General features: G+C 40.3%; 1 protein-coding gene across 1 annotated transcript; it reads right to left on the reverse strand.

The window, feature by feature from the left end:
* Positions 1 to 4,339: 4,339 nt before the first annotated feature.
* pyya (peptide YYa) lies at positions 4,340 to 10,596 on the reverse strand. Its single transcript, XM_041977383.1, has 4 exons — positions 10,460 to 10,596; positions 8,358 to 8,545; positions 4,833 to 4,913; positions 4,340 to 4,750 (listed from the first exon to the last, which is right to left on the reverse strand). Exons 2-4 carry the CDS (start codon positions 8,543 to 8,545, stop codon positions 4,726 to 4,728), a joined length of 294 nt encoding a protein of 97 aa, XP_041833317.1. The 5' UTR covers positions 10,460 to 10,596; the 3' UTR covers positions 4,340 to 4,725.
* Positions 10,597 to 27,705: the final 17,109 nt, after the last annotated feature.

Below are 27,705 nucleotides of genomic sequence, written 5' to 3' on the forward strand. Positions count from 1 at the left end.
TCCAGCTGACGTTCCGATGTCATTGCTATAGATCCTGGTTGTGTGGATCAGTGAGTCAATGCTCTTGGCGTATAGCTTGATGTCATCCATGTAGAGGAGGTGACTGATGGTGGAGCCATTCCTGAGTCGTATCCATAGCCAGTCTTGGTGATTATTTGGCTGAGGGGGTTCAGACCTATGCAGAAGAGCACAAGGGACAGAGTATCTCCTTGGTATTTGCCTCATTTGATGGACACTTGTGCAATTGGCTTCCAGTTGGCCTCAAGGGTGGTCTTCCACTGTTGCATTGAGTTTGCAATGAAGGCTCTTAGAGTCCCGTTTATGTTATACATCTCCAAGCATTCCATGATACATGTACACACACATATATATGTGTACATATGTACATATATATGCGTATGTATATATAAGGTTATACATATTTATACCATGGTCTGGGTGAATACTCAATTCTGATTGGCTGAGGGGTGTCCATTAAAAAGTGATAATGGACACTAGAACCTGTGAGTTCCAGAATATATATATATATATATATATATATATATATATATATATATATATATATAGAGAGAGAGAGAGAGAGAGAGAGAGAGAGAGAGAGAGAGAGAGAATAGAATAGAATAGAATAGAATAGAATAGAAATACTTTATTAATTCCTTTGTAGAGTCCTAAGGGAAATTTGGGTACCACCAAAGCAGTACCCAAAAAAAACCAGTAAAGCAGGACAAGCACAAGACACAATATATACAGGTACAAAGCAAAATAGAGGCAACAAGGTGTAAAAAAAACACAAAAAGAATGCAATAATAACAATAAGATAAATTAAATAAAACAATATAAACAAGCACTGCACACAGTAGAGGTGGTACAGATCCCCAGTTCACTATTGCACGTATAAGTTATAGCAACTGTTTGTATGGGTTATTGTGCATGTGTTGTACCAGGCGGACTGCACACCTCCCTCTCCCCCCTCCTTCTCCCCCTCCTGCCTAATGCAGAGTTGTACAGTTTGATGGCTCTGGGGACAAAGGAGTCTCTGAGCCGGTTGGTCCTAGTCTTGGGGAGGAGCAGCCTGTTACTGGTCAGGCTTCTCTGTGCACTGATGACAGTGTGCAGAGGGTGACTGGCATCATTCACAATAGCCAGTAGTTTTTTTAGTGTTCTCCTCTCTGCCACTGTCACCAGGGAGTCCAGCTTCATGCCAACCACAGAGCCCGCCCGCCTGATGAGTTTTTCCAGCCTGTTAGCACACCTTTTTGTCATATTACGCCCCCCCCCCCCCCAGGCAGACAACAGCATAAAAAAGCGTACTAGCCACCACAGACTGATAGAACATCCACAGGAGTTTCCTGCTGATGTTAAAAGATCCCAGTCTTCGCAGGAAGTACAGACGGCTTTGGCCCTTCTTGTACAGGTGATCTGTACAGCATGTCCAGTCCAGCTTGTTATCCAGCCACAACCCGAGGTACCTGTAGTTGTCTACAATCTCCACCTTGTCGTCCCTGATGGTCACTGGACGTGGTTGTGGGCTGGACTTCCTGAAGTCAATAACCAGCTCCTTAGTCTTTGAGGTGTTAAGCTGGAGATGGTTCATCTGACTCCAGGTGACAAAGTCACTGACCAGATTCCTGTACTCATCCTCTCCATCATCCCTGATACACCCCACGATGGCTGTGTCATCTGCAAACTTCTGGATGTGACACAGCTCTGAGTTGTAACAGAAGTCTGAGGTGTAGAGTGTGAAGAGGAGGGGGGCCAGCACCGTCCCCTGGGGTGCTCCTGTGCTGCTAATAACAGTGTCAGATGTGGTGTCCTTTAGCCTGACGTACTGCGGTCTCTCTGTGAGGTAGTTACCAATCCAGGACACCAAGCAGGGGTCCACCTGCATCTCCCTCAGTTTGTCCAGAAGCATCAGGGGCTGGATTGTGTTGAAGGCACTTGAAAAATCCAAGAAGAGGATCCTCACTGTGCCCCTCCCCTTATCCAGATGTACTTGGACACGGTGTAGGAGGTAGAGAATAGCATCCTCCACACCCACACCTGCGCGATAGGCAAACTGTAGGGGGTCCTGGGCCTGTTGCACTTGGGGCTTGAGGAGGTTGAGGATGAGCCTCTCCATCGTCTTCATCAGCTGGGATGTAAGTGCCACCGGTCTGTAATCATTCAGCTCACCAGGACGGTTTTTCTTTGGAACTGGAACAATACAGTATACTATATTTGTATATATACACACACATATATATATACATACATACACCCTGTGCTACGTGTCCCAGTGGGCAAGGCCTGCCCATTCACAAGTCACGCCCTCCCATCCTGCCTTTTCATTTTAATATATATATATACTTTTCAATATAATGTTCATTTATAACTGTTCAACAGTTGTTTTTATAGTGGTACTCAATGATCAAAAGTAGAATCAGTTCCCAGATGTGCTTTTCTGCATTTAGAAAACTTTTCTCTCAACAAATTTGCAAGCTGTGTGTGTGTGCTTATATATTTATTCTATGTGTGTGTGTAATTACCAAATCTCACAATAACTTAAAGAACATAATAAATTCTTTAAGTTATTGTGAGTTTTGGCACAGAGTCATTAACTACCTTCATAGCAGACCAATACCTTTGGACGATGGACATAAGAACGAGGTCTACTGATAGTGTGAAGAAAAGAACATGTCAGGTGTCACACAGCAAGAATCAACCACTTCCAGCAGTTTGGATGATTCCAACAATGTGACAAGACCTAGAAAGACAGCAACCATAGCAACCACAGGTGCATGTGTTCCGTCTTCTCCTCTTCCTCTGAAGGCATCGTCTGCAGCTTGATAAAAGGCTCGTCCCTACTAAGTGTAGTAAATCGCAATTACATGTTTAGTATGTCCAGTTTATGTCTGCTGCAGATGTTTCCTGATGTTTTACAGAGTTGAAGTTGCACAAAGTAAATCAGGATTAGTTAGGTTGATCTTTAGAAGACAAACTTATGTAAACTTGTGCAGGTTAGTAGCTTGCAGACTGTTCCACCACGGTTCCTTTTTGGCTGGGATGTTAAACTTTGTTGAGTGGCCAGATTGGACTAATGTAATTCCTTATTTGTTGAATATCCTAAAATTGCTCTAAACAGCCTCCAAAATGCTGCTGGAAGGGTTCTGACAAGGACCGGTAGAGAACACATCACCCAACCCTGGCTTCTCTTCACTGGCTTCCTGTAAGTTCCAGGATCAAATTTAAAGTTTCACTATTCACATATGAAGCGCTAAACAACCTTGCTCCATCATACCTTAAAAAAAACAGCGAGCCAACTTTGGTTCTCTGTGTTTCCAGAAGTAGATGTGGAGGCAGGGCCTTCCGTCATCAGGCTCTTCTCTGGTGGAACCACTTCCCAGTCAGTGTAGACTCTACTTTTAAGACCAGGCCAATGTTTAGACTTAGCTTGAGTCAGAGTTTACTTTGTGTTTTTTGCAGCATTATTGTGAATAATGTTGTACTCTTTGCTCTAAATCCATTGCGACTCTGGTTCAGTAATTTAGGAAGTTTTTTAGTCTTTTGTTAAAAACACAGAAGCTTCGTACTTCGTGCTCCTGTTAGCTACCTTCTACCTACATCACCAACATCTGGGCTGCAGTTCATGGACCTGCATCCTAATAAAACATTTTACCTGATTACTGACAGAATTTTACCAGCTCTTCCTTGTTTGTTTCCTTGTTTGTCTCAATTCAACCAGTGAATCCACTGTTTGAAGTATTTGCTGTGATCAGTGATTGACAGGTGGGATGAACCAGAGTGTCTTTAAAATCCTGGCATGTTCATGACCTGGTTTGTTATGAAAAATGAAACTGAATTTTGAATATACATTTTAGTTGATAAATGTACATTTATTGATATTTAATTTTTTTAAATATAAATTTTCCATTATTTTTACCTCCTGAAGATTCTCTCAGTACCCCAACGGGTACGTGTGCCCTCATTAGAGAAGCAGTGGTTTCGGGTACCAGCTCAGTGACAAGTCCTTGTACCCTTGAAGGTGCAACTGATTCCTTTTTTTTCTGGCTTCACAAGAATAAATGTGGTACTGAATGAATATTTCCCAGCATCTCATCCATCCTGGCTGGATTTCATTACTTGTACACACCCTCAACCTCCCACCTTTGTTTCTAAAGCTCTGAAATGTCTAATTTTTCCTTCATATTTGTCCCTGCAGTGATGCAACTCCATACTGTTAGGTATCACATTCATCTGCAGCATATATCAACCATTTCTAACAGTATATGCAAACACCCAGCCTCTAATCTCATCTCTCGTATTTCCCTTCAAACACACAAAAAAAAGCTTGTGGACAAAATTGAATCTCACAGAAAACAGTTTTATTCACGTGCTCTGATGTTATAGCCGCAACAGTGATACAAGAATTTCTAAACAATAGTAGACATTAGAAGGACATTAACGCTCTCTCTCACACACACACACACACACACCCACTCACATGCACATGACGACGTTCCACTTTCTGATTGGTTGCTCTGATCTCAGGTGTGTTTAGTTTCATTAATAAATTATGTACAGCTTTGTTGTGACGACAGAGATGTGAGACGTGATGAGACCCGGTCGGTGATGCTCATATTGTTGGCCTCAGGGGGGTGGGGTGAGAGGCACATGTTGGCCCCTCCAGGTGCATGCTGGGATGCACCCAAAGGGAATGCCCGATGAGGAGGTAGAAGGGCGGCGGCTTCACCACATGTATAAGTCATCATATCTGTAGGATGGAGGACAAACAGATGAGACTGTGTCACAGCTGGTAAGGTCACATGACTTCTTCACGGTGGGGGGGTCATTACCTTGATCTCTGATCTCTGTTGCTATCGCCACCAAACAGCAGCTCTGCAACCACGTCCTCCTGAGCCGAACGCTTTCCGTACCTAGAAGACGGAAAACAGGCATCATCTTAACAGAAGTCAGGATGTCTTTAACCCTCGTAGGTCATGAAGGATGTTTACCACCAAATTTACCATTTCAGATCATTACAGAACAAATTCAGCCTCCACAAAACTGTTATAAAACATTACAGATTAATATTTTTGATTCACTTTTTCACTCAAATCTTTCAGTCAACTTCAGTTTAAATATGTGATTATTGAAAGTATTGACTTTAACCCTGCAAACCTGATGGTTTAAAAAGAGAGAGAGAGAGAGAGAGAGAGATAATGTATCATATGGAAAAATTATGGAAGCTGAGAGCGACCAATTTCATTACGTTATCTTTTTTTAATTATTATCTCGAGATAACAAGTTAATTTATCTCATTATCTCGACAAAACAAAGTTTGTTTAATAAAGGTAACGAGATGTTTAAGGTGGGCTCAAAAGTAAGTGTGTGACACCTGAATTCATTGATCAAAACAGACCCAATGACAGCTGGTGGGCGGGGCTACAGTCATAGATGTGTAAGTATGTGCCAGTCAGACACGTCACAAGTTTAGCCTTTGCCAGACTTGATAGAAGTAAAATTGGACATATTGATCAGTGATGGACGTTGCTGTACTGAGGCGTCAGAAACGTGCATGTTAGTCTGTTTGAGTCTCTAAATTCTCTTCAGAGACTCAAGGTCCTGATCTCGGCTACCTTAAAAAATAACTAATTTGATGCGTATAATTTTTCATAACAACTCCAAAACTGTGTCATTAATTGGTAATTAAAGGGTTCAAATAATTGGAACAAGTGCATATTTCGTAGTTTTCAGGAGAACTGAAGTTGACTGAAAGATTTGGACAAACAACAAAGACCCCAAAATTATTCATCTGTAATGATTTTGAAGCTGTTTTGCTATAAGATTTTTTATGTCCTCCAATGATGCAAAAGACATAAAATTTAAAACCTAAAGCTACAAGAAACACTAACAATACATGAAAATTAATGCTGTCAGCAATTTTTTTTTACTGATCTTTAAAAAACATGGAAATATCCAGCTATCCAGCATGTTTTCAATGGAAAATAACTTCTTTTATGTGCATAATTTTCCTTAAAAATAATGACATCATGTAAATGAATTGGCATTAAAAAGCTTAAAATAATTTAAATAATTACATATTTCAAAGTTTTCATGAGAACATGAGAAGATTTAAGGGGAAAAAAGGAAAAAAAAATCTGTAATGTTTTATAGCTGTTTTGGGGAAAGGTCCTGCATTTACTAGAATGATCTAAAAGGATAATTAATTGAATTTCCACCTCAGTTCTGACACCTTTTCATGGCTTTTATGTCAACAACAGACTTTAAACTCCATATCAAGTTATTCCATCATCTCTGACGTCTGACAGGAAGCATGAAAGGTTCACTTTCTTTGATCCTGATGCTCAAATTTCCCAGATTTAAGATACAAGGGTGTCAGTTCCAGGTCTGGATGAGTCAGGACACTGAGGAAACCTGAAAATGGAAAATAACTCTGCCGTCTAACAGAAGACGTGGTGGGAATAAAAGTGTGTGTGTGAAAGATTGGACTGAAATCCAGCTGAATGACTTGCAGTTCCACCTCTCGTCATGAAACAAATCTCAAGCTTCGCTGCTTCTTCTGTGTGTTTCAGTGTGTTTCTCTGTGTGTGTGCATGCTGTCATGTAGGGCAACAATCAAACAAGCAACATCTTCAGTCACAGCTGGCGACGTTTCCCCTCTAATAACAGCATCGTATCATCCGTGAATCTCTGCGCTCGTCTCTGCTTTTATTGTCTGTCTGCATGGCTGGATGTCTTCCTCTTCTTTCCCTCTGTGTTTCCTCAATTCTTCATTTCCTTTTTGCCCTTCCCCCTTTCCAAAAGTCTTGTTTAACTCTGCTTTTTCAAAGAAATCAAATCTGTATGTAAATAAAAAGTACCAAAAGTAAAAATACTTCCTCAGATGGATCAGATCCTCATTTTCAGTTTTTATTAATACACTGAGTATTTTCTAAAGTAACTGATAGCTACAGCCAGGAGTGTTTACCGGATGTTTCTGTCATAAAAACTCTGACGTGATGAGAAATCAGAGGAAGAATTGTTATTGCCCAGAATGCAGATTTGATGGGATAAAAACAAAGCTGGTCTAATTATCAGAGACGTTCCTTCTGAGGTTAGAACATCATTCATGGTGTAACTTTCTGCGCTTTTAAAATTCAGATACTTTTCCAGCCTTATGTTGTAAATATGAAGATTTGTGTTTTGTAAACTTAATGTAAAAGTTCTGCACATCCACACGTTGATGAAGATGGATGGAAATCATGTGACATGCAGCTTGTGGCTTTTGAGTAGGAGTCTCCGTCTCCGTGCAGAGCATGAACCTTCCTGATCTTGTTTTTCTGATCATTTTCAGCAGATAATGTGGGTTCTTCCTGCAGACTGTGGATATGTCATGCAGGAGCTGCAGTTTGAGTCTTAAAAATGCAGGTTGGCCATTTAAAAAGCTGAATTGTCTGAAGCAGCTGAAAATAGTTGACGCTTTGGTTTGCAGATGTGAAAGAATGTGGATGAGAAACTACAGAGAAGTAGAAGTTCTGAGCCTCAACAAATGTTCCTAAATCCTTTAAATCTCCCATCATCCACTGCCCTGACTTCCACATCTCCAGTAATCACACCTGTCATTTCATATTGCAGTAAACTGCTATATGCAGCTGTGTCATTGGGCACCTATAATCGGGGATGTGATCCAGACTCTGGACGCTCAGATCCATCCGTGGTACCTGGAACTCTTTGGCCAAACAAGAGTAACCTTTATCAGCATGCAATGTGTCTCCATTAGCTGAAACTCTCTCAAAACAAATGGACTTTTGATGGCATTCCTTCTGCCACACCGTTCAAATATCAATGAGCTATTTGACTTTCATGAGTAAGAGCAGACGGCTCATGAGCCAGATGGCTTCAAATAAAAAGACTCCACATATTCCACTCTCACACCTGGAAGCAGCGGACCTCGACTCGGACACTAACTGGATTTGGGATTCTTTCTGGGTCCATCTGTGCTGCTGTTATTGCTCTGATCCTGTTGATTTGGAGGCCTGGAGGTTTTGGAGAGAGGGCGGTAATCTAATCTGTGGAGCTTCAGCTGGGTGAGGGCTTCAGTGGCATCACCCACTAACAGAGCTGTGGGCTTTAGTGTGAATGTGGTCACTGACTGACAAGAGAAAATAAAATCTGGACTTAAAGCACTGAGAGGAAAATTAGTTTGTGGTTATTTAGTTTCTAGAGGGACTCTTTAAGATCCACTTATGGAGCCACTTAAGGATTATGTAGAACTACAAACCTTAAGAACCTAAAAGCTTCAGGATGGTCAGGAGAGGTTTGTCCTTCCTGTCTTTCCAAACCAAATGAGGAACAGGCCTGCTGTTGTTTGGGTTTACCTCTGCCTGGTGATCAGGTTGATGTAGTGTCTCAGGGCCGTGTAGTACTTGGCCAGCTCTTCAGGTGGTGCATCCTCACCGGGGTTTTCTGGTTTTGGAGGGTAGGCATCTGCCAGTGCTCCCAGACACACCAGCACACACAGCGCGATGGCCACCAGGATCGTCCACGGCTTCAGAATCACAACCATCTGCATCAGGACACATTTTATTTACAATCCAGAAATCTGGTATTTGGACTCGTTTTAACAGATTTTTTCTAAGCTATTCATTTATTTTTTCCGCTGGCTTGTATAAAAGCTCAGAAACTGCTGACTTTGGACACTTTTGAGCAGACAGTCATTGTTTTTTCTTTCTAAAGACAAACTTGTAGTGGCACACCTCTCCTGAGGCAGCAGGGTGGAATTAGTGTTGTTTTCTGAGGAAATGTCTGCTGGGTTCGAGTTGTCTGACAAGCACGGAGGTGTGTAGGCAGCTAAAGAAGTCAATATATATAATGTAAAGAGGAAAAATGGCTTCGGGCCGTAGATTGACTTTTTGTCAGGTTGCTGCTCTGCTCTCGAGGGAAATGAGGAAAAAAGGTTTTCTACGAGACATTTTCAACGTCATTAGAGAGGCTGTGGGTTATGAAACAGGAATAATTTGTACCCTGTAACAGTTGTGTTGATATAGACATACCTGGTTGCTTTCAGTCCTGCTTTGTGTAAACAGAAAATATTCAAACGCCTCTCGTGTCAGAAACGACTCAAACTGGAAGTTTGCCCTTGTTATCAATCACTTTCTTTTTCTTTCTTCCTTTTTTTCTTTGGGACTGTGTTTTTTCCTCTGAATGCCAACTTCTATTTTTCATCTGGAGCATGAAAAATTTCATATTTTTCCTTGTTTTTTTTCTTTTTAATAACTTTATTTAATAACTTTGGAGTTATTAGAGTGAGAGAAAAAACTGCAAAACAAACATTACAAATTAAACTTCCTTTTTTTAAACATCTTATATAGAAAAATAACTCATTTTATGTGTATTTTTCTCTATAAAACAGTGACATCATGTCATTGTTTGGGAGAGTACGTTTGTATCCTTGAATAAAAGGGTAGCAAATTTGTTCCTGGTGTCCACTTCTTAAAGAAAAATTAAAACTGGAATTAAAAAGTTTTTCTAGAGAAAAAAAATCACCCTCTATGGGGTTACACAACCAAAATAATGAGCGAAAACACAAAGTCTGTAAAGAGCTGCGGATGGAAGCTGCGCCGCAGGTCGCGCGCAATCTGCCGCAAAGAGGCGGAACGCAAAACACGCACATTTAAAACTGAGAATCACACATTTTAAGTTAACTTCTGTCTCATTGTGTAGTTTTTGGTGTTTTACTGAAGCAGGTTTCGTATCACGGCCAGGTGAGTTTAATTTATCATTCATATCCATTTATATGACAAAATTAGTCGTTTCATAGGAAAAATCATGCAGCGAATCTTCAGATCTGACATTCTGATACCAGACAAGAAAATACCAGATTATTAAAATACCTCAGTTATAAAAACCCTCGTTTTAAAGCAGCCGTTGGTTTCTGGCTGATTCAGGGTGGATCTGAAAGTCCCACCAGCTACAAACTTCATCTAACTGAATTATTTCCACAGAGCTTAGCAGAGGAAGACTTTATTGATTGACTAATTGATTGATTCTCAGTCTAATCCCTTCAGCTGCATAAATAAACTTTTATTAACACGCCGCAAAATTGCAGCACTTCTCTGCGGTACCGCAGATGTCAGGCCTCGCTGCTGTGTCCCTCTTTGCAAAATACTTATAGAAGGAGGGAAAATAGCAGCAGCAACTACTGTAGGAATGCAATAAATAAACAACGTGAGCAACAACAAACAGGACACAGAAACATCCGCAGACCGCGGCGCTGTCCGTGGTAACAAAGCTTCCCCTGAACTGCGTTTAACTTCAGTTTGCGGGAAATTTCAGGCAACACGCAGAAGTTAAAAGAATAATCCCAACGGCATTGGAAGCCTTTATATTTTAATCTATCTAGCCTACAAAATAAAATAAATCAATAAAGTGTGGCATCGATATTCTGTTGTTGTAAACTAACGGGAGGAATCAGACTTACTTTGCGCAGATTTGTTGTTGCAGGAAGAAGTCGCAGCCACAGGTGGTGTCTAACAGCAGCGGGTTTTCTCTCCTCGTCGATCAGGATTTCCTCTGCAGGTCGCTGCACCTTGGTTCAAACACCGACACAGCTCATTTATATAGTTTAGAGAAAGCAGGGGAGGGAGGGGTTACACCATAAGAAAGTCTTTGCAAAGGAAAGGAAGGAAAGGAGAGAAGGAGGGAGGAGGAGGGATGCGTCAGATGGTGGTGATGATGGAGGAATTAGTAATGCATCGGTCACACAGTTGTGTGTGCTGATCTACTCAACAGATGACATTTTGGGCCACGACACTCAGAAAACAGCATCAGTGTAAAAACAGACTGTTTATTAGGAATTTCAACTAGAAAACATCCACATGGTCAAACTGGGTCATCAGGGCATCATGAAGGTTTTAACATCTATAAAACAGGACTATCACGTGCCAACAAGCATTTGAACATACAGTCTCTGTTAAGAAGGCTAAATTAGCATCGTCCTCGTGGGGAGCCAATCAGAAACCACTTCTTGCTCTTTCACTGATGGTGAAGAAAGCACTTGTACAGAAACTGTGTTTTTGGGTAAATTATGTTAACTGTAAGATAAGAAAGACATCTTAATGGATAGACAGAGATGTGATGGAGGCATCAGCAGTGTATTCATCATTTATAATTAAAGTTTAACATTTAAGTAACATCCATTTTATGTCAAGTTATTAATCAGACTGCAGTGATTTGACATGTTGAACTGAACTTGGCTGCTTGGAAGTAATGAGACAGACAAGCTCACTGAAAACTAGTGTGTTGACGTTAGTAAAGAAGTGTGACGAGTGTCTCAGTCGTCCACAGCTGTGACGCACAAACACCTGAATGATCTGGCTGAACGTATTACTCTGTTTCTGTGCAGGCGCTTTTCCTCCATCCCCTCCCGTCCTCTGTGAGTTTTCTTTAGATATTAATGACATCAGTGTTTTGCTTGGAGGGCGTGTTTCTGCTCAGGCGTAGACCTGCAACAGCTTCATGTCCACCCAGATCCACTACAAACATGTTTCCTGGAGGGACTTTAAAATTTAATCTGTGTTGTTCATCTGGATGACAACATTCATGATGTATGGTGCAATATGATGTGATATGATCCGATGCAACATATTTCAAGATGTGACACATTACTATACCATGCAATACATTATGATGTGATTCCATCTATGCCATGAGACATAATACAATGCAACATGATGCAATATATAATATGTGATACGATATAGTACCAATACAGATACAATACATTATGATATGATGCCTTTCATGCTATGTCATACGATATGATATGATTAGTGTTGGGCATGTTCCTTTAAAAAAGTATTTAATTATAGTTACTTTTGCAAAAAGTAACGGAGTTAGTAACGGAGTTACAGCTTTATAAAATTCTCTGTTACTTTTAAATGTTCAGTTATGTTCCCTTTAATGGAATTTCAAATCCATCTGCATGCTCATTTATAATAAAACCGAATATTAGATCTGACTATGAATGAAATGGAAACATATAACGGAAGAAGTTACTAATAGAAAAATTATGGACACTAATCTCGGGCTGCTGGATGTTGAGGCTCTGTCTCCTCCTCAGGTGGAGCTTCAACTGATTCTACCTGCTTAATAAAAAAAAAAAAACAAACAAAAAAATAAAAAAACCACATAAAAACAACAACAGGAAAAAAAAAACATTTATTCTGGCTACAATGAACATTACTTATAACATTCTTGTCTTTTATCTCAGTGAGGGAAAATGTTTGTGGTTCCAGATTAAAGCGTTTCTACTGTTTTCTCTGGATCCCGGGAGAAGTGGGTCCGCTCCTTTACCAACAGCCGGGCGGGGACCGTGGGAGAAGTGGGTCCGCTCCTTTACCAACAGCCGGGCGGGGACCGTGGGAGAAGTGGGTCCGCTCCTTTACCAACAGCCGGGCGGGGACCGTGGGAGCAGTGGGTCCGCTCCTTTACCAACAGCAGGGCGGGGACCGTGGGAGAAGTGGGTCCGCTCCTTTACCAACAGCCGGGCGGGGACCGTGGGAGCAGTGGGTCCGCTCCTTTACCAACAGCCGGGCGGGGACCGTGGGAGCAGTGGGTCCGCTCCTTTACCAACAGCCGGGCGGGGACCGTGGGAGAAGTGGACCCGCAGAATTTCTCTGCATAGTGCAGCTGAAAGAATAATAAAATCAGCAGAAGTTGTTTGAGGAATCATAATAATGCAAAGTTCTCTACTGAGCAAATAAAAGCCACATATCAACATTATGAGTTTTGAAAATTTTCTAAGTTCCTCGGAAAACCGAGAAACTTTTTTTGTGCCATCTGTGTGGTTAAAAGGAACGTTCTCGCCAAACAAGCCGTTGGTTTTGAGCGGATCATTCAGCTGATGCACCATTTAAATAGAATGAAAACTCTATTTAAGGTGTGGACCCACTTCTCTTGTACGTGGTCACAACACAGCAACTATTCTGCTATTACATTGAGTGGATTCTCCAGTTTCAGTTCCATCACTCACCCAAAACCAATGTGGTCTTACAGAAGTAAGGCTCTGTCAGTAACGTTTTATCCTCAGTAACGGTAACGGCATTGTAACAATGGAAAGAGTAACTAGTTAAGATTACTCATTACTGCAATGCAAAAACAATACCATACGATGATATGGTCATCATATAATACAAAACGATACGATCTGATATAAAATATATTCTATTCTGACTTTGGGGAAATACATTTTGGCCACAATAGCTACATTTAAAAAGATCAACAAACACAAAACAGAAACAAACAATGATCCACCTACAACCAGAAGCACCAACCAGACAGAAGATATGTATCATACTGGTTTGAGAAAGACAACAAAAAGAGCATAGGAAGTTTGTGTCATTATTCTGTCAGTAGTTTACCAGACAGTCCTGCTGTCAACCTGTTATTGGTTCCTCATCCTTAACAGGGTTGCAGGCGCTGAATCACTGAGAGGAAACCTCACAGGAACAGGGGGAATATAAAAATCCCCACAGAAAGAACCTCATCCAATCACCAGGTTCAAACCAGAGATTTCCATTCATATATTTATTTTCATACAGAACACTTTTCTATCCCGAAATAGTCTCTTTATTGTCTTTTTCACACCTGCACATCAGGGGAAACGAGCATCCTGTAACCTGATTACGTCTTTTGTTTTTTTTTTTAATGTTCCCAGTCGAACTAGTTTGTGAACAGGATGTGAACACACGCTGGCCTGGAGGTCTCTGAACTGAGAGTGAATAAATTTCCCAAGACTGCCACATTCAATGAGAAGCATTGCTGGTACTCGGCTGAAGTATTTAGACTGCGTCATTTCCATTGCATCAGAATTGGTGAAGGGCAGTTGGGGATTTTTAGCACAGGTTCAATAAACATCAGTGCCACTGACTGATGGCTGTTATTTACTCTTTCATTTCCTTTTATAGATTTAAAAGAAGTAAAAATGCCAAAATCTTCTGGTTGTACTTTAGGTGTTTCCCCACATGTCTTCTATCCACAAATCCTTTGGATTCATCCACTAAGAGATGTGGGGCTGTTTCTGATTGAATCTGAAGGCATGGTTAAAGGTTATTAAAATAATACGGTAACTCATCTGAAAAACTAACAATTAAAACTTTTAAATGGGACTGAACTTCAGTATCAAACACTGTTTTGTTTTAAACCATATTTAAAGCTGTTTTTATGTAAAGCTCTACTGTTACACATCCAACACACAGGATCTGACCAAAACACAATAATTCCAAAAGCAATCGTGGAGCTGACTACTTCCTTATCCAGATCAATAACTCTGATTGATCTTCTCTGCTTCTCCTCTGCAGAGCAGTTCATTTGCAGTCATTATTGCACCAATTAAGCTGATCATAATTTGAACAGAGACGATGCACACGAGAGCTGAAAAGGCTGAGAAGGAGACACAGAGTGATGCTGAAGGTTGTGTTTCAGCTTCACACACTGTCCTACAAACCAAAATGAGTTTTTACACAAGAACATTCCCTTCATTGTTAAAGATCTAATCAAGCCTGGCTCATATTGCTGGTCATGTCTCTAATAAAGAAAAAAATGACAGCGGTGTGCCAAGAGACTCATTCATAAACAGTTAACCCCCAGCCCTTTTCAGTTTTAAAGATGCAGTGTACTTTGCTTGGAGAATATCAGCCTGACAAGATAAATAACACTTTTAGAGAATTCTATAAAACATTATATACATCACAACTAAACACAACAGATGAGAATATTGATAAATTTCTCAGTAACATCAATCTACCAGAATGAAAACATGAAAATAAAACAGCCTTGGATTCACCTCTTTAAGTCGATGAACTCCATGAAGCTCTCCAGCATATGCCCAACAATAAAGCCCCAGTCCACATGGTCCAGGTCCACATGGTCCAGGTCCACATGGTCCAGGTTCACATGGTCCAGGTCCACATGGTCCAGATCCAGATGGTCCAGGTTCACATGGTCCAGTTCCAGATGGTCCAGGTCCTGATGACCCAGGTCCAGATGGTCCAGATCCAGATGACCTAGGTCCATATGATCCAGATCGAGATGGTCCAGGTCCAGATGGTCCAGATTCAGATGACCTAGGTCCAGATGACCCAGATCCAGATGGTCCAGGTCCAGATGGTCCAGTTCCAGATGGTCCAGGTCCTGATGACCCAGGTCCAGATGGTCCAGATCCAGATGACCTAGGTCCATATGATCCAGATAGAGATGGTCCAGGTCCAGATGGTCCAGATTCAGATGACCTAGGTCCAGATGACCCAGATCCAGATGGTCCAGGTCCAGATGGTTCAGGTCCAGATGGTCCAGGTGCAGATGGTTATCCAGCAGAATTCTACAAAGAATTCTGGACAATGCTGGCACCCACTTTCTACAATATGATATTAGAAATAAAGGAAAAAACAAACAAAAAAAACCTTCAAATATGAACCTAGCTAATATTACTCTACTATTAAAACCAGGAAAAGATCCAACACTTCCATCTTGTTACCGTCCAATTTATTAATAAACATAGATCTTAAAATAATCAGCAAAGCTTTGGCCAGAAGGATAGAAAAAATAACCCCTCTAATAATACATCCTGACCAAACAGGCTTTAATAATGGTAGACATTCTAACAACCACATTAATTAACATCATAGATTATTCTACTCTACATAATCTGGAATCGACAGTCATTTCTTTAGACTCAGAAAAAGCATTTGACCGAGTAAACTGCAAATTTACATTTGTAACATTAAATAAATGTGGGTTTTTTTTTCATAGACTGGATAAAAATATTATATAACAACCCAAATGCATGTGTGAAGGCCAATGATCAAACTTCTCCAAGCATCTGTTTGCAGAGAGGAACCAGACAGGGCTGCCGGCTTTCTCCATCACTCTTTGCTATTTTTATTGAACCCCTAGCTGCTGCCATAAGACAAAATAAAGAGATTAAAGAAATCCATGCCAAAAATATAGAACACAAGATAAGTCTTTATGCTGATGATACTTACTTTTCCTCCAGAACTCACCGACATCTCTCCCCCAGACAATCACACTTATTAACACATTCTCATCAATATCTGACTACTCTATTAACTGGTCTAAGACTTTTATTATGCCCATCAACTGTGACCTACAAAACATCCCAATACTACAATACAGTCTGGAAACATTAGATAACTAGGCATAAACATTTCCCCCAGGTTATCAGAACTAACAAAGCTAAATTATGTCCAGCTACTTAAAGCAATAGAGGATGATCTCTCACGGTGAAGGCGCTTACCCATATCACTCATGGGGAGGGTTGCCTCAATTAAAATGATGGTTCAGTGTTTTAAAAGCATCAATATTAGTTCCTCTTTAATTAGTTGGTGGGAATTTCTAAAATTAACCAAGTCTTCACTTTTCCATGTAAGCTGACACCATCTGGAACAACCCTGACATCCTGCAAAACAAAAAGCTCATTAACTTCATTCAACGGAAAAATAAAGGAATAAAACAGAACATATAATAGAAAATGGAAACTTCCTGTCATTTAATATTCTCACATCATAATATGGAATCAGCAGCACTATATTTTTTTATTAGAATATCAATGTCCCAAAGCTGTTATCAAAAACATGTAGACTATTATCTAAACTAAAGACTCAATCTCTCTTCCAACTTCAAAATGAAAGGCTGACTTATCCAGTAACTTTAAACAAAATGAATGGTCACAAATATGTTTAAACAACTTTAAAATAACTGAGAATTCTAATACAATTGAAAATTCTTCATAGAACTCACTGTACAAGACAACGGATGTTCCAGATGGGTCTGTCACAATTAAATATCTGCTCACACTGCACCGACAACACAGCTGATAACTATTCTGATGTCTTGTGGTCCTGCACAACTGTCCGCAGATTCTGGCTTCAGGTATATGAAGACAGGTCAGCTGGGGTTAAATGTAATATTCCTGCAAACCCCACACTGTGTCTACTAGGTGACTTGGGTGAAATGAGCACGGTAATTAACGCTGCACACATGATCCTCACACTCTTATGCATCGCAAAGCAAACTATCCTTGTGTACTGGAAAACCAAAAAAATCTGTGTATGAGTTAATCTGTGTATGTGTAGGAACCTCTTACTAAACCACATCAATAATGAGACAATGTCTGCCTCTTCAAAGAACCAGCTGAATTTCACTCCCTCTGGTCCCCTGTGATTGGTTCCATTATCTGGCTCTTGAGGCTCTGGGCCCTGCGCTGTGGCTGCCCTGGATGGTCTGTGCCTGGCCGGGTCAGCAGCTACCGACATTGGCCTGCTGGAGCCTGTGCTCCATGACCGCAGGGGGCTCTGGCTAGGACCTTCCTCTGCTGCCCTCTGGGTGGGTCTGGGGTGATCATCATGGTGGGGTGGCTTGGGTTCAGGCTCCAGGATTGTTGCTGATCACCCAGGTCTCTGGGCTGCCCTGGTCTGCCTGTAGCCTGTGTGGTCACATTTGCACAATCACACCCGTCACCACCCACTGGACATTGAGTTGTCCAGTGGAAGGAGATGGGGTGGTGATGTGGAGGATATTGGACAGATATGGAGAGGTGAGGTTTTGGAGGTATATAGGAGGATTTTGAGCTGGATACAGTACAATGCTGGGAGCCAGTGGAGTTGTTGTAGGATGGGTGTGATATGGTGATATGAGAGGGTTTAGTGATGATCCGAGCAGCTGAATTCTGAACCAGTTGAAGCTTATAGAGCAGAGTTATTCAATTTGGTCCTACAAGGTCCGCAATCCAGCAGGTTTTCCATGTATCCCTGCTTCAACACACCTAATTCAAATTAATTAGTCATTGTGCAGAACTTGATTGGCTGTTAGATCAATTTAATTTGATGAAGGTGCATTGAAGCAGGGATACATGGTAAACCTGCTGGATTGCGGCCCTTGTAGGACCTAACTGAATAACCCTGTTATAGAGGGTCTTTTGAGGAAGGCCAAACAAGAGAGACTTGCAGTAATGGGAGGTAACAAGACTGTGAACACGGATAGCGGCAGAATGGAGGGTGAGGGAGGGGCGGACTCTATTGATGCTTTATCGATGGAAATACACAGACTGGGTAACGTTATTGATGTGAGATTGAAATGACAATGTACTGTCGAGGATGACAATCCCCCCAAAAAATTAATGGGTCATTGTGCAGAACTTGGAGACAAGTTGTTGGATCCATTTAATTTGAATCAGGTGAGCTGGAGCAGGGAAGCATCTAAAGCTGAAGGACCGAAGTTAGAGATCCCTGGTTTAAATCATGCTTAGTGAAAATGAGATAGGGATCACAAAACACATTTATATTAATCCTTTTTGGAGTTGCTTTAATCTTCGTCGGCTCTAAATTATGGTAGTAATTATGGACCTAGTTCATATGCAACACAAAACCATTTTAATATTAATAAATGAAGATGCAATCAGGTGTATGTTGCTGCTGCAAAGGGTGAAATATAATCCTTTAAATGTAATTGTTCTGCTCTGAAATGTCACCCTGTGTTGAAAGAAAAACCCAAATAATTTAAGATAAATTATGTTTATCTGAATTAAAAATACCTGCATTTAACTTTCATGCTGCATTTGCATGTAGTGAAGCAAATTGCTGCCTGGAAGATAAGAATTTAATCTTTTATACTAAATATTCTCCTACTCTGGCAAATGGATAGAAAGGGAATACATCAGGTATCTTTTCACATAACTTATCAATGCAATAAAATGCTGTTTTTTCTTTAAGTCTAGCTGTAAGCTACAGTGTGTGTTTTGAGTCTGCTGCCTATTTTAAGGCCTCTATTCAAAACTGCATCACCATAATGAAATGAGTATATCTCTCTAAAACACAAGGTCTAGGAGATTAGTAAAGATGTATGAAGACGGCACATAGCACAAATGAAAAAAGATTCAGGTTCGCCTAAAAACAAAACAAAAAAAAAAAAATAACACTTTCATGATGATATGAAGGCCTTACCTCTGCAGAGACCAACTCTGAAAGTGAAGCAGAACTAAATTAGAGAGGTTTCAGTACAGACAGTTCAGGAAGGTGAACAAAATGGACACTTTGGGATGATCTGTTCAGTGTCTCTAACTTGGAGGACCTCTGGTTTTAATAAGTTAAAATGGATTAAAGCTAATACCAAAAGTAATATTGACTTGTGATGATGTTGTGAGCACTTGTGGAAAGATATGTTCTTATTTATTGTGGCAGCACATAGATTACACTTTTCTTTTTTCCTTGATAAAATAAAGATGGGTGGTGAGACGATGACACCCATGGGCTTAGAATTGGGTAGGGATGGTAGGGACATGTCTCTACCAGTGTCCAGAAAGTTCCAAGTTGTCTCTTTGTTTTTCATCAAACAAACAGCTGGTATATCAGCTGTTTCTGTCTCCATCTACACCAACTGCTGTAAGTGCTGCCTTATAACCTATTCAGCTCTACTCTTTTGTTTCTTGTGAACATGATTGGCTGTCCCCACTGTCACTCACTCTGTAGCGCTTCTGGCTGACAAAAAATTTTTTTTCTTTATTTCGATTAAGTCATCTATAATGGTGATAATAATAGTAGCTGTTAGTAAAAAAAAAGAAAACTTGTTTCTTAGCATGCATCATTGTGTTATTATATCAGGTGACAGATTCAGTGCAGCCAGGTAGCTCAGAGAGAGCAGGAGATGCTAAGCGGAGAGGAAGAGGAGTTTTGTACTTACACTTGTGACTTGTTCTACATAATTAATGGAAATGTAATCAGTCATAATATGGCAGCTGTTTACCCGACTTTCATATCATATTGTACAGACTTTAAAAGATATTTTGGTTGGTACAGGTCCCTGCAAAAAAATGGACCACAATGATTTTAACATGTTTTCAAATCAAATTATGATAATAATGATGCAAAACATTTCAGCTTTGTAAACATTTAGATGTTCTTTTTCAAAATTAGAAATATAAAGGTGATGATGTACTATGTAACAATGGTTTTTCACTGTGTTTGCAATAATTATAATTATGGAGTTTTATTTCTATAGCTGTTTTCCAGGCACTCAAAGCACTTTGCATTGTGCCATTATTCATCCACTCCTCATTCACACCTGGTGATGATAGTTGTAGCTACATGTGTAGCCTCTACTACCCTGGACCAGAATGATGGAAACACGACAGCCGGGTGTATCTGGGCCAAGTCCGAGGGGCAACCAGCGAGCTGAATTCCCAAACTTTCTGGGCCAACTTCACTGACAAAGATAATAATAAAAAGAAGATGAAGAAAGATGAAGGATAGGATGTGCATGAAAAGAAAAAACATAATTGCAGTTTGGACTCCAACTGGACTTTATATTTCCTTCCTTTTTCCACACAACCATTTACTCATTCATCCGGCTTAATCTCTCTGTCTCCCACTGTTTCTTCCTCTATTACGCCAAAAAAGCCTCTCCAACGTGTCAACCTCTGTTTATTCCCTGAGCAAACACAGCGGCCAAAAGCTTATTGTGGGGGTGTAAATGTGTTTGGAGAAGTCAAAGCGCTGTACTTCCTTCCTCAAATAATACCTGTAATAATGTTTTGCTAAAAGGGCAATTACGACAATGGTGCAGGCGTTAATGTGTGTGTGGCTCTGTATGTGTCTTCCTACGAGGACCCGTTTATTTGGTCAATGACCATTTTTACTGGGTTCCATCTTAATCTCTGAAATGAGACCAATTAGAAAAGCTAAAAAAAAAACACTAAAGGCAAAATAATAGAATGACAGAAAAAAACCTGAAATGAGCTGGAAAACCATGAAAGCATACAGGTTCATGCAAAGAAAGGCTCAAGGATATTGACAAAAACCAAAAGAGCCAATTGGAAAGTAGGTGTAAGATTGAACCTGATCAAGATGAATTGCCTTTTACTATAATCTAATATTGATTCTCTTTAACCTTAGCATAATTTATATGGTTAAGTTTAGCTGTGGAATAATCAATCCAAGTTGGAATAGCTGTCATCAATATTTCTGCACTAACAAAGCTGCACAGCTCTTCTTCTACATTTAAAAGCTGCTTATAATAACACCTTTATCAACCGTTCCTCCAACATGGAGTCACCGTACAGGCCTAACGTTCCCAGAAAAATGATTCGTGTTAAAAAATCTTAACTCAAACACGCTGAAATCACCAGAAAGCAGTAGTTTGCCAAACAGAGACCTCGGGAGTGTGTGCAGGTCACAGTCGCAATACAGGGGAGCAATAAATTATTGCTAAATCTATCTGCAAAAAAATGTATGCTAAACATTAAACAATTGCAGCAAACATAAAAACAAACACTAAGATAAAAGAGAAACAATCACCCTGCAGTGAAAACAGTGAATTTACTGCCCTGGATGTTCAAATGCACAACTGTGCTTTATTATTTCTTAGTTACACTCCCATTCTCTCTTTATACTTTAGAATACTGAGCAGAGACCACAATAGATCCTATTCAATGCTGGAGCATTTTTTAACTGTTTTTTTTTTTATCTAAATAAGTTTTTAACCAGTTGGTGTGCCCCTGAACTAAAGAAGCTTCTTGCTATAAGCTATAAGCCAGGGGTGCCCAGCTCCGGTTCTCAAGGGCTGCAATCCTGCAGACAAAATCAAGAAATAACACCAGATAAAATATAATAAAATAATTAATAAATAAGCAGAAGTCATAAAAAATAAGAACCTTGATCTGTAATTGACATAGGGACAAATGAGTGTTTGAACCTGTTCAACCTGCATGGAGAGACTCTGTATCTCCCTGTAGAACATCGGTCATGTCATTGATTATTTTATGGGCTGCGTGGACACGTGATCTCCAATGCCTGTGATTTTCCATGCAGTTTTTAAGTGTAGCAGCTTATTTTTCATTTGCACAGCAAGATTTCCGAACCAAGCTGTGGCGCTGTATCTCACAAGGCAACAAACAACGTGACCTTTTTATTCACTCCATGAATCCTAAGTCTACGCAGAAAGAATAATCACTGCTGCAGTCCTCTACAGAGGTAGCAACATGAGTGGTCCATGTTAAAGAAGTATCAAGGAATAGTCCCAGGTATTCATAGGAGCTGACCTGTTCAGTTTGCTTTGTTTGTATTAAGAATCAGATTGTTATCGTCACACCAGCTGACGAACCTCTGAATTTCTAAAAATAACTTGATAGGTCTTTGCCCCATTCCAGTAACGATAAAACAGCTGTGTCATCAGAGAATTTAATGATGTGATTGCCTGTGTTGAAGGTGAATTTTCACTAAATGTGCAGTGTGAAAATGACATCCATGGAGGTTGTAGCCCTTACCAGGTATAACCAGAGCGTTGCTCTGTCCCAAATAAAGTACTCTGAAACCACTCCTCAAGGTCCAAATTAAACCGAAGAAGAACAAATCAAAACCAAAAACTGGTGAAGGAAAAGCAGCAATGACAGAAACAAGGCAATAAATGCAAGAGCAAATAATGAAACAGATGCTAATGACCACGACTGCGCCATGGAAACGAACACAGCTGGCAACAGGAAAGATGCGGCACCTGCCACTCCGAAGATCAAAGATCAAAATTCAAAACATGACAGAAAATTTGATGAACAGTTCATAGAACAACAGAGAACAAACTAAATGATAGCTAACTTAGCTAAAGCTGTCCAGTTGATCAACGAAGAGATCAAGGAATGCGAATTAAAGATGCCAAATCAGAAAAACAAAATGAACCTTTAAGCAAGGAAAACAAAGAGCTCAGAGCGGGTCAAAGAATAAGAAAGATACAACATGAGGTGGCGCCTGAAAGTCAACGGTGTGGTAAGGTCAAGAGAAAGAAAGACACCACCTGTTTTAGCAACCTTGAGGAAAGAAGACAGATAAAGCTGTGACAGGTCAGTGGAGTGGAGTGAAATGATGGTTGTAAAACAGAAAAAGAGGTTTCTAAGTTTTACAGCACACTACACAACTACTTCCACCCAGACCCTGTATGATGACCATTGGAGATTATATACCAAAAATTGATAGTGTATTCAAACAAAGCTGTGAATTCAAGCTAAAACTGGAAGAGATACAGTTAGATACAGTGAAATTGGCATCTAACAATGTGTTGACAACTGAGCTGCTCTTCGAGGACAAAACACATCCTGGAAATGTCCGTACTCAGGAGGGATGTTATGGACAGAACCAACATCTGGACTTTCTATAGAGGTGGACCCTAGCATGAGCTCGGTTACCTGCTTTGGTTGTGGTAGCCGGGGAAAACAGGTTGGATAACAGGTGGGACCCCAGCGCAATATTTCCCCGGTTGTCCAAGAGAGGATTGGAGCATGTAGTTGTAACCATGGCAGGCCCAGGATGATGCCGGCCCTGGACTGCTCCAATACCAACAAGGAAATCTGTTCCTGATGTAAACAACCCACATTAATGGTTAAAAGCGGTGTTAAAAGCGGTGTTTAAAGCGGTGTTTAAAGCGGTGTTAAAAGTGGTGTTTAAAGCTGTGTTAAAAGCGGTGTTAAAAGCGGTGTTTTAAGCGGTGTTAAAAGTGGTGTTTAAAGCTGTGTTAAAAGCGGTGTTAAAAGCGGTGTTTAAAGCTGTGTTAAAAGCGGTGTTTAAAGCGGTGTTAAAAGCGGTGTTAAAAGCGGTGTTTAAAGCGGTGTTTAAAGCGGTGTTAAAAGCGGTGTTAAAAGCGGTGTTAAAAGCGGTGTTTTAAGCGGTGTTAAAAGTGGTGTTTAAAGCTGTGTTAAAAGCGGTGTTTAAAGCGGTGTTTAAAGCTGTGTTAAAAGCGGTGTTTAAAGCGGTGTTAAAAGCGGTGTTTAAAGCGGTGTTAAAAGCGGTGTTAAAAGCGGTGTTTAAAGCGGTGTTTAAAGCGGTGTTAAAAGCGGTGTTTAAAGCGGTGTTTAAAGCGGTGTTAAAAGTGGTGTTAAAAGCGGTGTTTAAAGTGGTGTTTAAAGCGGTGTTAAAAGCGGTGTTTAAAGCGGTGTTAAAAGTGGTGTTTAAAGCTGTGTTTAAAGCGGTGTTTAAAGCGGTGTTAAAAGCGGTGTTAAAACCGGTGTTAAAAGCGGTGTTTAAAGCGGTGTTAAAAGCGGTGTTAAAAGCGGTGTTTAAAGCGGTGTTTAAAGCGGTGTTAAAAGCGGTGTTAAAAGGGGTGTTAAAAGCAGTGTTTAAAGCGGTGTTTAAAGCGGTGTTAAAAGCGGTGTTTAAAGCTGTGTTAAAAGCCGTGTTAAAAGCGGTGTTAAAAGCGGTGTTTAAAGCGGTGTTTAAAGCGGTGTTAAAAGCGGTGTTTAAAGCTGTGTTAAAAGCGGTGTTAAAAGCGGTGTTTAAAGCTGTGTTAAAAGCGGTGTTAAAAGCGGTGTTTAAAGCCGTGTTAAAAGCGGTGTTAATAGCGGTGTTTAAAGCGGTGTTTAAAGCGGTGTTAAAAGCGGTGTTTAAAGCGGTGTTAAAAGCGGTGTTAAAAGCGGTGTTAAAAGCGGTGTTTAAAGCGGTGTTTAAAGCCGTGTTAAAGGCGGTGTTAATAGCGGTGTTTAAAGCGGTGTTTAAAGCGGTGTTTAAAGCGGTGTTAAAAGCGGTGTTAAAAGCGGTGTTTAAAGCGGTGTTTAAAGCTGTGTTTAAAGCGGTGTTTAAAGCGGTGTTAAAAGCGGTGTTTAAAGCGGTGTTTAAAGCGGTGTTAAAAGCTGTGTTTAAAGCGGTGTTAAAAGCGGTGTTTAAAGCGGTGTTAAAAGCGGTGTTTATAGCGGTGTTAAAAGCGGTGTTTAAAGCGGTGTTTAAAGCGGTGTTAAAAGCGGTGTTAAAAGCGGTGTTTAAAGCGGTGTTAAAAGCAGTGTTTAAAGCGGTGTTTAAAGCGGTGTTTAAAGTGGTGTTTAAAGCAGTGTTTAAAGCGATGTTTAAAGCGGTGTTTAAAGTGGTCTTTAAAGCGGTGTTAAAAGCGGTGTTTAAAGCCATGTTAAAAGCGGTGTTAATAGCGGTGTTTAAAGCGGTGTTAAAAGCGGTGTTTAAAGCGGTGTTTAAAGCGGTGTTAAAAGCAGTGTTTAAAGCGATGTTTAAAGCGGTGTTTAAAGCGGTGTTTAAAGCAGTGTTTAAAGCGATGTTTAAAGCGGTGTTTAAAGCGGTGTTTAAAGCAGTGTTAAAAGCGGTGTTTAAAGCGGTGTTTAAAGCGGTGTTAAAAGCAGTGTTTAAAGCGATGTTTAAAGCGGTGTTTAAAGTGGTGTTTAAAGTGGTGTTTAAAGCGGTGTTTAAAGCGATGTTTAAAGCGGTGTTTAAAGTGGTCTTTAAAGCGGTGTTAAAAGCGGTGTTAATAGCGGTGTTTAAAGCGGTGTTAATAGCGGTGTTTAAAGCGGTGAACAGTACGTTGAGTGAGAATCTTGCCCGTGATGGACTGAATACTGAGGGGTGTTGGGCAGCGTTGGCACCGGAGCTATAGACGGTGTCTTGGGGAGATGAAGTTCCCCGCGGAGCCAGAATCGATGAGAGCCGTGACTGTTAGGGAACCAACAGGTAGGTTGTGGGGAGGGGATCAGACGGAAGAGAAGAAACAGTAGCCAAAACTCACCCGAGGATGTGGAGGCTGTTTTGAACCTTGTTTGCTGTAGATTTAAAGACACTTTGGCTTTTTGTTTCCTTTATGTGTTTGCTACCTGCTATTGTGGACCTTTTGCTCCTGTCACAGGATGCTTTGTGTTGAATACTATTTTTGCTGAGATTGTGTTTAGTTATTTAGTAATAGGGGGATACTTTATTTAGCAATTGTGTTCTTTTATTATATGTATCCGTCTCCGATAGTTTGTTTTGCCACCCTCTTTTCCCCCTGGACCCTGTAGAGGTTGTAACACCTTTAACGTATATTTCTTTTTATTTGTTTTGTGATGTTAAGCACCTTGATCAGCTTGAGTGTTGTTGTAAGGTGCTATAGAAATAAACTGTGATCGAACACATGTGGATTCTGTAAAACAGAAATTGAAATGACAGAGCATTCATTTTTGTTCAGAATTTCCAGGCTTCTTTTGAGTAATATCTCAATGCACCCAATATGTGTTTTATTAAAAGTGGTATAATATTATAGGAGAAGAACCTAGGATTTATTTTGAACAACCTGATCCTGTTGTTGTTACTCTGTTAGTTTCCCTTCTATTTTAATGTTTTTCTGTGAAGACCTACCTCAACACCTGGAAAAGTGTCTTTGCTTACATTGAATTTTGCCATACACATGGACCAATAAAGGTTTGGGAAAAAAAACAAAAACATTTTGTTTTACACGGACACCTCACTGCTTCAGGCTCTTCCGGGAGTATTTATTTACCTTTTAAAATACTTTCTCCTCTTTCGTTTGGCTTCTCCTGATGTCAATAGAAAATTCCATAGAAAAGCTGTAATTTACAGAACCTTTAGCAAGAATATCTGAATTAAACCTACATTACTTTTGCTCGTGATAGATAATTTATTAACTGAATAATTACCAGATTAGCTGTACAATATATTGGAAATACGAAGCAAGAATGTGATTTTACACCCTAATACGACTGGAAAACTGGAAGATGTACCAACTTAACTCAACTCAACTCAACTCAACTTTATTTATATAGCCCTTTAAAACAACCACAGCTGAAACAAAGTGCTGTACATAAATGGACAAAGCAACACAACGTACAAAAATCAACCAGGAAATAAATAATATCATAAAATATAATAAAATAATTGTTCATTGTTTTAAAAATGGTTTTAAAACAATAAGCAATTTTAAAAGAACAAATATAAACAAATAAAACCAATAAATAAAACAAACCACACACATTAAAACAGGAACAGTCTCATACTGGGCTGAAAGTCAAAGAATAAAAATGGGTTTTAAGATGAGTTTTAAAAATACACAATGAAGAAGCTTGTCTAATGTGGAGAGGGAGCTCATTCCACAGTTTTGGACCAGTGACTGAAAAAAACTCGATCCCCCCTGAGCTTCCGTTTGGACCTCGGTACGTTCAGGAGCAGCAGGTCAGCTGACCTGAGGCACCGAGCAGGAGCGTAGGGGCGGAGTAGCTCCGAGAGGTAAGGAGGCGCCAGACCATTTAAAGATTTAAAAACAAATGAAAGAATCTTAAAATGAACTCTGTAGTGCACTGGCAGCCAGTGGAGGGAGGCCAGGATGGGGTTATGTGCTCCCTCTTACGTACTCCAGCTAGGAGGCGTGCAGCTGCATTTTGCACCAACTGGAGATGTGCGAGGGAGGACTGGCTAACCCCAAAATAAAGAGCATTACAATAATCCAGCCGAGATGTAATGAAGGCATGGATTACTGTTTCAAAGTGTTGTTTATTAAGAAAAGGTTTGACCTTAGCAAGCTGCCTGATGTGGAAAAAGCTGGACTTCACTACAGAGCTGATTTGACAATCCAGTTTAAAATCGCTGTCCATCTTAAAACCCAAGTTTGAGACTGGTGGCTTTAAAAAACCTGCCAAAGGACCCAAATCAATGGTGCAGGGTTCACAAAAGCCACTGGGACCAAACACCATCACTTCACTTTTTTCCTCATTCAGGAATAAAAAGTTTAGGGCAAACCAGGCTTTTATGTCTTTGAGACATGCCAGAAGAGGGGCAAGGGAGAAAGACTGTTTCTTTTTAAGGGGCATATATATCTGACTGTCGTCAGCATAAAAGTGATAAGAGATGCCATGCCTTCTCAAGATTGAGCCCAGGGGCAGTAAATACAAAGAGAAGAGCAGAGGCC

Source organism: Melanotaenia boesemani, chromosome 2 (assembly GCF_017639745.1).
Source record: "Melanotaenia boesemani isolate fMelBoe1 chromosome 2, fMelBoe1.pri, whole genome shotgun sequence".
Taxonomy (NCBI): domain Eukaryota; kingdom Metazoa; phylum Chordata; class Actinopteri; order Atheriniformes; family Melanotaeniidae; genus Melanotaenia; species Melanotaenia boesemani.